General features: G+C 56.8%; 1 protein-coding gene across 1 annotated transcript; it reads right to left on the bottom strand.

Annotated features, from left to right (window-relative positions):
• Positions 1-287: 287 nt before the first annotated feature.
• OSR1 (odd-skipped related transcription factor 1) lies at positions 288-7,470 on the bottom strand. The gene is made up of 3 exons (XM_060649219.3): positions 7,170-7,470; positions 1,993-2,692; positions 288-1,216 (listed from the first exon to the last, which is right to left on the bottom strand). Exons 2-3 carry the CDS (start codon positions 2,658-2,660, stop codon positions 1,081-1,083), a joined length of 804 nt encoding a protein of 267 aa, XP_060505202.1. The 5' UTR covers positions 2,661-2,692; positions 7,170-7,470; the 3' UTR covers positions 288-1,080.
• Between the last annotated feature and the right edge of the window lie 1,261 nt (positions 7,471-8,731).

Raw genomic sequence — 8,731 nt, forward strand, 5'->3', positions numbered from 1 at the left:
GCTGCAGGCTGGGTTTCCTTGTAAACTACCAGCCCCGTGGAGGTGAGGGGTGGGGACACTGAGACCCTAAAGACCGAAGTGGAGGAGTAAAGTACGAAAATAAACATGGGGCCGGGGTAGACCAACACAGGGAGAGAGGAGGCTTCTCCACCCATCTCAACCCTATCACTCCAAGAAGGCCGGGTTTCCGGAAGCGGGACAGGTTGGAGCGGGCAGGGAATCCCGCTCCTCTGAAGGAAAGAAGCCTCCCAGTGTCCTGTTTGGGAGGGAGAATACCCATCCTGCAATGCCTGTAAAATAACCGTTTATTTCATATTTTAAAAAACTCCAGTGATAAATGTCCGTTACCGATGGTCAGCATAAAGTGCCAATCGCAATACAATGCCCTGCTCCTAGCCGGCTGCTCTCTCGTGGTGACGGGACGGCGGAACAGGGGAGCCGGAGGCCGGGCCCGCTGCAGCCGCAGGGCTCAAGGCCCCCGCCCCGCCATCCGAGTCCGAGGGCCCACGGCCGACCGGCTGCGGAGCAGGGAGGGGGCGCTCCTTGGCCCCGCGGTCCCAGGGCCCGGCGGCAGAAGCAGATACACGGATTACACTTTTGCAGGCTCCCGGGGTGGGGATGGGGACGGGAGGAGGGGGTGGACTCTGCAAACGCACAGAACTTCCTTCCCTCTCCCCTCTCTCTCCGCAGGCAGAGTTACAAGCTTATATGGTCAAAGAAAAAAATAATAAAGTAAACGTATAAAATAACAATAGAAAAAGTAATACTTCTGGGAGAGGCGCCGCTGCGGCTCCGCGGAGCTTTCGTTCTTTTTTTAAATGCAGTTTCCCTTCCGCCACGTGAGTACCGCCTTTTGGCCAAGACTTTAGCCGCGTCCTGGGGGAGCCGCCCTGGCGGCTGGGGTCACGGCTCCGGGCGGGGCTCTCGAGTTCCGCGTGCGCCCGGGACCCAAGGGACAAGTCTGGGATAGGGGAAGGTCCCGGGAGCCCCTCCCGCTGCCCGCCAGAGTCGCCTTCGGCTTCTGGTCCCTCTGGAGGAGGGGGTATCGTAACCCAGGGTCCTGGTGACCTGGAGGCTCTTTTAGCATTTGATCTTGGAGGTTTTGAGCTCCTTCACCTGTGAGTGTAGCGTCTTGTGGACAGCGAGAGTCCTGGACTGGCAGAATCCTTTCCCACACTCTTGACACTTGAAAGGCTTCTCTTTGGAGTGAATGTATCTGGAAGCAAAAACAGAATTAATCTTTGCAAAATGATGTAATGTTATAAACAGTTATCTAAGATCCCCTCCCACTGCAACCAGGCTCTTGCCCTCAAAAGAGAGGGGGGGGGGGGGACCTAACGTGGAGTGGGCAAAATTCTAAGTTTGTGAATAGAGTAGGGAGGTGAAGGAAACTGGCAGGCAATATCTGACCCATCTGATACGTCAATGGGTCCAGCTAGGCCCACCCCTGCCTTCCCCAGGAGGGGCAAGCACTGTCTCCTTATAAGGTCTGGGTTAACAATAAAGGTGAATGAGGGGACCCAGGGGCAGGGAGGACAATTTGCTGGAGCTGTGCTGTCCAAGTGGGCAGCCACTAGCCACATGTGGTTATTAACATGAAAAGTAAGTAAAACTAAAAAGTTAATTTCGCAGTCACACTAGTTGCACATTTCAAGTGCTGGGCGGTCACATGCGTCACGGGTCCCCCTGCCCGTCACCGCAGAAACTTGGACTGAACAGCACTTGCAGATGCACAGGTGAAGGAAGGGATGAGAAGGCTGGCATGCCTGTCTGATGCTCATGGAGACCTGACTTATTCTCCCCAAGCTCTCTCCACCCATCCTCCAAGAACCTATGCCTAAGCCTTGTATGGCTTCCTTTGCGATGTTAGAGAATTCCCAGAAACTGGGAGGCCTGGAGAGCCGAAGTGGGGCTCAAGAACCACCTCATTAGGGAGGAGGATGGTGAGGACAGTGACAGACAGCTTTGGGGGAGGGGGGTCACACGCCGTACCTGTGGTCCCGTAGGTGGTCTTGCCTCCGGAAGGCTTTGTGGCAGATGTCACACGTGTAGGGCCGCTCATCGGTGTGCGTCCGCTCATGGATAAGGAGGTTGTAGGACTTAGTGAAGTGGCGGCCACAGAACTTGCAGACGAACTCCTTCTTGGTCTTGGAAGGCAGGCGTCCCCTCGTGGGCTTCTTTTCGGGGGACAGCTTGGTTACATCCAGGAGGGCACCCAGCCCACCAGTGGGGGAGCCAGGACCTTCCCCCCGGCCAAGCTTGGATGGATCTTCTTGTGTGGCAGCTAAGGCCAGGTTGGCAAAATCAAAGCGTGGCTTGGTCTTGAGCACAGAGGGGCCACTGCCTCCAACGGTGATCTCAGGCTTAGGCTGGATTACGTGAGGAAACCAGGGAAAGGCGGGCAGTTGGAAGCGTGTGTCCACGAGGCTGGACACGGCGCCCGGGACTTTGGAGAACGAGGAGCGTGGCAAGTGCATGGCAGGGTAGCCCAGCGTCCACTGGTGCAGGTGCACAGCGTGCAGTGCGCTGAAACCATACAGATTAGGCAGGTGGTCCGAGGGCACCGTGGGCAGGCCATTCACCGCCTGAAGGAAGGAGTAGTTGGTGAGCTGCAGGGATGGATGAATGGGCACTGGCGCTGGCAAGGTTTTGCTGCCCATTGCGGTAGCTGCAGTGGGTTCTCAATCGCAATCTGCAAAAAAAAAGAAGAGAAAAGAAGGGAGAGAAAAAGAGAAGTTCAGAGGAATTCCAGCTCAGCCACACCCTCTCTGTGCCCCAGGGCAGACGCTGGGAGTCTGAGACCCCACTGAGGGAACCCACTGCCCTCAGAGAGAAAATGGAAACTTCTCTGATGCAAGGGCTCCCTCCAAATGGCCATGGCAGAGACACACAACTTGCTACAGAAACCAGCAGGAAACAAATCCTATGCAATGCAACCAACTTAAATGAGGGCCTACAGTGGAGGCAGAAGCTGGGGGAGACTGATGTGTGGAAATTTACATCCACGCAAGCCTGAGTCAACACAGAATTTCACTCTCCGGTGAAGAGAACAGGAACTTGGAAGCACATTTACATGTTCATGTGCAGATAAACAGAAATGCACAATGACAGATAAACACAGATTCACATGTTCTGAAGCAGAGATGACAACAAGGTGGCAAGATAAACTGAGATGATCAGTGTTGTGCTGCTAAACAAAATGCTGGCGTGAACATGTTCACATGTGCGTGCGCGCGCACACACACGCACACGTGGGATTGCATGGAACCCACGCAGGGCCTCCAGGGAAACAGCACACATACAAACACACACAGATCTGTACATCTCCCAGCTCCTCTGCATTTAGCTCTACTTAGCTGATCTTCAGTCTGGCTTCTAGAAGCCATGTCATCTTTCTCCTCAAAGCTCTCAACTTTGACCTCAAATTTGCTTCTCTGCCTCACTATTAATGAGCCCTCTTGACACCACCCTCTGCGGCTGCTTTTGGGCTGACTTCTTACCTGAGCCCCTGGGAATTAATTGCCTTTGAAGGTGATGATACCCGCCTTCATTTACGAATTCAGTCAAATATCTGCAGGTACATACAAGGGGGCTTCGGTTCCCTCCCTACTCCATCAAACAGGGTGCAGTGTCTCTGGGCTCTCGGATATTTCTGTGCGCAGTGACACCTGGGCAGGTGGGTATGCCTATGGGCTACAGTATTGAGGCCAATACAATCAGCTTCTATGCTTTCTGTGCCCTCCAACTGCAAGGCCAGGAAGCTGAAGTGACCAGCAGTCTAGCATCTCCTGGCCTCCTTGGTCAGGATCTCCAGCCTCCGTGGACAAGTCTGGGTTCTGCAGAGAGACCTTTCATCTCCAAGCCTCCCAGACACTCTTAAGTCAGTCTGTCCAGTGGAGGCAAAAACATGGAGAAGGAAAAGTAAAAAATACATGGTGGGGGGGGGGGTGGCTTGTGAGGCTCAAGTGCTGAACTCTCTCAGCTCTGAGCTGAGGGCTACTCGAGAAGTCACTGAGGGAACAGGGTGCTTGGTTCTTTGCCTGTCTCAATCCCCTGCTGCCCACTTTTCCCTTACCCCCATTTCCCCTCTTCTCTTCCTCAGATTGCTGCTCTAACCTTCAGTAAGCCCCCCTTCCTGGGTTGTGCAGGCCACGGTACCGCTCCTTCCCACTGCTGGACGCTGACACCACCCAGACAGTTCCCCTAGGCTGGCTTACCCTCAGCCCAAGGCCACAAGGCCCAGTCGGACTCGGCAGCATTTCACTGCAGCAAAGCTTCTCACGGGAGATAGCCCTGCCCTTTCAGGAAGGAGTATGGACAATCTCGATGCAGAAACCCTTTCCCTTGGAAGCTGTCAGAGAAGTCACTGGCTGAATAGTAGGCCCTCGGAGAAAGAGGTTCTGCAGGGGGTGGAAGGTGCAAAACACTGAAAGCCTGCAGAGATGTTCCCACTGCAGGTTACATTAGCAACCCAGCAAAAACGCAGTGTTAAGGCAGCAATTAATTCAGCCTGGCGCCTGAGGACCCGCGCCTCATTAGCAGAGGGCCTCCCTACCAGTTTTCCCTGCGGCTTGATCACTGGTGGTCCGGTGATCCCAGAGCGCCGAGATCATCCTAGAGCGCTAACACCCCGCGAAGCAAAATACGAATTGGGGCAGAGAGAAAGCAGGGGCGGATTAGGGTTGGGAAGGAGAGAGGAGGGAGAAAGAGGGCTCTCACCAACTTAAAATGTTGGCCCAGACTTAGGTGATTAGGTGAGGTGAGCGCTCTTTGATTTGCTGTCACTTCTTTTTCCCCTCCTGGCGCTGGAAATCAGATCCTTATTTCCGGCTCCCTGGGGCCGCCGGGGCCACCAGCACCCCCGCTTGCTTCTCTAGGTGCTCGGCCTATCGCCGGCCAAGAGAGCGGCGGTGACGGTGAGACTCTGGACTGCAAAAGGACCCGAGCCCTGCCTGTGCCCCGGTGGGGAACCCACCAACGTCGGGTACTAACCTGGCCTCTCCTCGCCTACCCTGCCTACCCTCAGGAGCCGAGAAGACCTGGGGCTCCATAGGGGGAGGGGGCTTTTGCAGCCATCACTGCTCTTGGGAGCCAACCTTTCCGGGCTATCTGCCCGATCTTGTGTCCCCCAACACTCAATTTATTTTCTTCAGCATCACGGCCAGTTTCTTATTTTCTGCCGCAATCCGAGGCCAGGGCTCCCCAAGCTCTCGCCAACGACTTTCCCGGGGACGAAATTCGTTCGAAACGTGGCTCCTTACACTAGTACCAAGAATGGGCCAAATGCACGATCCGGTTTCAGGCGGTCAACTAAGAGAAAAACACAGTCTCACACTCGCCTCTCCAGCCGGAGAGGATGAACGAACTCCCAGCCCCTCGGAGTCCCGTTGCCCTGACCCGGGGGGCCCTTGTGTGAACGTTTTAGATTTTTAAACGCGAGGGCAAACACCTCTCCCCGGGCCAGGCATCCGCTTGGCAAGGAGCTTGAGCCTCGAGATCTGGGAGGTGCGGGTAAAGATCCCGACTACAGGCAGCAAAAGCAATTCGCGCTTCCAATCCTGGGTCCCCCGCGCAGTGCAGGCGCTCCTTCCCTCGCGCGGTCGAGCGCCAATTCCAGGTCTGCAGCCAGCCCTATGCCGGGCATTAATGAAGTGTGCAGAGTCTATTAAAGTGGTTTATTCGGGGCTAATTGAGCGTGAGCGAGTTAACTGCTTGCATTAATGAGGACGGAGCGAGCTCCACGAGCTTTCGCCTGAAGGAGCCCAGCAGCAGCCCCAGAAAATCATCCTTGACATCGAATCCCCAACACGCGTGGTGACAGGCGTCCAGGCCCCTGGTGGGAGGACTAACCACCACCGGATACTTCTGTTGAATTCTCCCAACGAACGAGAGCGAACGAACCCTTCGGCTAGGCGGCCGTCCCGCGGCATTTAAACGCCCGCTGAGTCCTTAGCGGTCTGTTCCCCAGTCTTAATGAAACCGCAATTACTTCGAGGAGCCTCGGATAAAACATCCACCCACTGGTCCCCCCCTGTCCCTGTCAGCCCTTGTCTTCTCTAGGATGCCATGAGCCTGGGAGACCAACTTGCTTTGCACGTGGTTTCTGTTCCCAAAAGCCAGCCCGGTTGAAATTTACCAAATTGTGGCAACAAAGAAACCCTCGCAGCTACTTTACCCTCTGAGAGCCCATCCCGCTACTGCTCGAGCTGTTGAAAAAGGACTGGATGTGGGTTTTCGTTCTTCTGAACCTAGACATGTCGGGAAAGAAAGTAGTTCCGCAGGCAGCCCCTCACCTCTTTCCCTCTCTCCTCGGGCTTCCCCCTTCTCTCCTGAAGGCTGAGTTAGGGGACAGTCAGGGGGAGGAAACGAATCCTCGCCTTATAAGTCCCAAGCCGGAGACATTCACGGCACCCACAGCGTTTCTGCTACTTGGGCGTGCGAGTCTCCAATTGGGAAAGAGTGCTCGCGACCCCCTGCACTCTTCCCTGAACCGAGACAGTCGCAGGTTAACTCCCCAGGCCCTGACTACACAGAGCAATCATCCTATTGAGAACACCCCGAAGTCAGAGCAGAAGTGCGAGGCGGGGTCAGGCACGCGGCCCTGCGCTCCGGGTCCAACCGGCCCGATACCCGAGCGCAACTACGCAAAATAACAAACTTGCACGAAAAGCGCGACCCGGCTGGGGCATGCACCTGTCCCTGGCGCCGTCGGCTGCGGCCGTGGCCATCCATCCATTCTCTCTTCCTTCTTCGTCAGCTAAAGTAGGTCAAACTGCGCTAGGCGCACGTTTCGGGAAAGTTTCTGCCCGCTGAAGTTTCTTCGGTTTCTTAGAGGGGGGCCCACAGGCTGACTCCCGAAGTCCGCGGGCATCTCGCCGCGGATTCCTAGGAGCCTGGCAGCGCGAGGGCCAGTGCTGGAGGCCCGCCCCCTCCTTCCCCGGAGGTCAGAGGCCGAAAGACCCCGCTCGGGAAGTCCCTGAGCCAGCACCCCCAACCACCCTGGGCTGCAGCTGCTCTCACTTTCACTAAGGTCCTGCAGCCTCCGTTTGGCAGGAGGAGCTTCCTTCTGGGACACAGAGAGAGGAGACACCCGCCGCGCTGTGACAGGGGACCCGGGAGCGCTGCCCGCATTCCCCTCGCCGAGCAGGGGCGCCCAGGGCTGCAGTTACCTTGTTCCGCGGCGGTCCCGGGCTGAGGGAGTCTCTGGGGCTCCGCTGCGGGGGACCCGGGAAGCCAGAGGCGCTGGATTCCACAGGCACCCCCGGAGCTCTTGAGTCCTGGCCCCTCTCCGGCTGCGGGGACTCCGAGCGCCCGACGCGCGGGAGCGCTCCACTGGCCCGGAGCCCTGCCCCCCGGAGGACAGTGAGCCCCGCTCGCAGCTCCCTGGTTGGGTCTGAACCGGGAGCGGCTGAGAACTTGCTGGGGAGAGACCGAGCTCCGACTCACTCATCCCTTAGCACCGAGCCGCCTACTTATTTTAATCCACCACCCTCCTCCCTCCCTCCCTCCTTCTCCCTCCCGCCTCCCCTTGCTTCAGGATTCCTCCCCTCCCTTGCCTGTCCCCCAACCCTGCCCTGCGCCTGCGCACTGAGAGACAAAGTTTTGCTGACCCGGGCAGCCGGCTTTGGCAGCTGCGTCGCTTTGCCACGGCCTCCCCGGACCTGCGTCCCCTGCTTTTCGGTCCTGTGCGACCCCTTTTGCATTGTTAGGCTCACGGTGGCATCCCTGGAGTGCTAAAGGAAACAACCTCAAGCAGAGGAGAGCAGGCTGAAACTGCACTCTTCGCGGTCCTATTCCTGCTCACCTGGGACACAAGCCTGTGCAGGGGTGGTGGGAGGTCGCCCGGGATACCTGCGCCGAGGCTTGGACTCCAGTGCCCTTCGGACCCTGGCAGAGCCGCCCTTTCTTCCAGAATCCTTTCCCAGAGGCGGCTGGCCCTGGGTATCCGACAGCTTCTGGACGTCCAAGAGCGCTCATCGCCAGGGCAGTAAACCAGACCTGAATGCCTATGGCTGACCCCAGACTCTGGCTTGTGGAGTTCGGTGGAGAGATCAGAGGTGGAGGGCAAGAAAGTTATTGGAGTCCCAAACCCTCTGGGATTCCACTCTTACTTACAGTCTACCCCTCCAATCAGGTACTCATTGGTTTGGGGAGTTTGGAGAGCAAGCTGCAAAGATCGTCAGCTCCAGGACCTCTAAGCTAAAGGAACTGGTTCAGGTGGCATTTGGGACCTACAAGGGGTCAGGATTCTGGCTTCGAAAAATTCTGCCTTCACTCCTTCCGCCTTAAGGCAGCATCCCTACCTTACTGACTGATGGGCTCCGGGAGCTGCCCTCCAGCTGACCCCAGCCCTGACCTCTCCCTGCCACCTCTCTGGAACACTGGGCCCTGGGTTCAGGAGGAGGCAATGGTTTCCCAGGACCTGGGTGGGTCCAGATTGACACCACTGCACTCCCAGTGTTTGCACCAAGGTCGCTGCTGAGTGACTCACCCAGCCCTGGGAGCTGGATCCTGGACTCAGTGGGTCTCTAGCATATCGGTACTGTGTCTCTGGGAAGGGAATGCTGCCAAGTCCAGCTTTCCTCTGAAGATCTTATTGCTTTTTAGGGTGTCAATCCCTGACCCAGGGAAATGATAGTGGAAATGTCCCCCCAAAAGACATAGTTGAAGAAGACCCTTGTCTTATCCACAGGGCTTTAGGACAGAACCTGGCCTCCAGCCCCTAGGTAAC

Source organism: Panthera onca, chromosome A3 (assembly GCF_046562875.1).
Source record: "Panthera onca isolate mPanOnc1 chromosome A3, mPanOnc1 haplotype 2, whole genome shotgun sequence".
Lineage (NCBI taxonomy): Eukaryota > Metazoa > Chordata > Mammalia > Carnivora > Felidae > Panthera > Panthera onca.

What these genes read in the sequence shown, in the direction of transcription:
- OSR1 (XM_060649219.3), bottom strand. Translation starts at nt 2,660, where the DNA reads ATGGGCAGCAAAACCTTGCCAGCGCCAGTGCCCATTCATCCATCCCTG. An exon ending in GACCACCTACGGGACCACAG is followed by an intron (nt 1,217 to 1,992) that starts GTACGGCGTGTG and finishes TTTTGCTTCCAG; the next exon opens with ATACATTCACTCCAAAGAGA.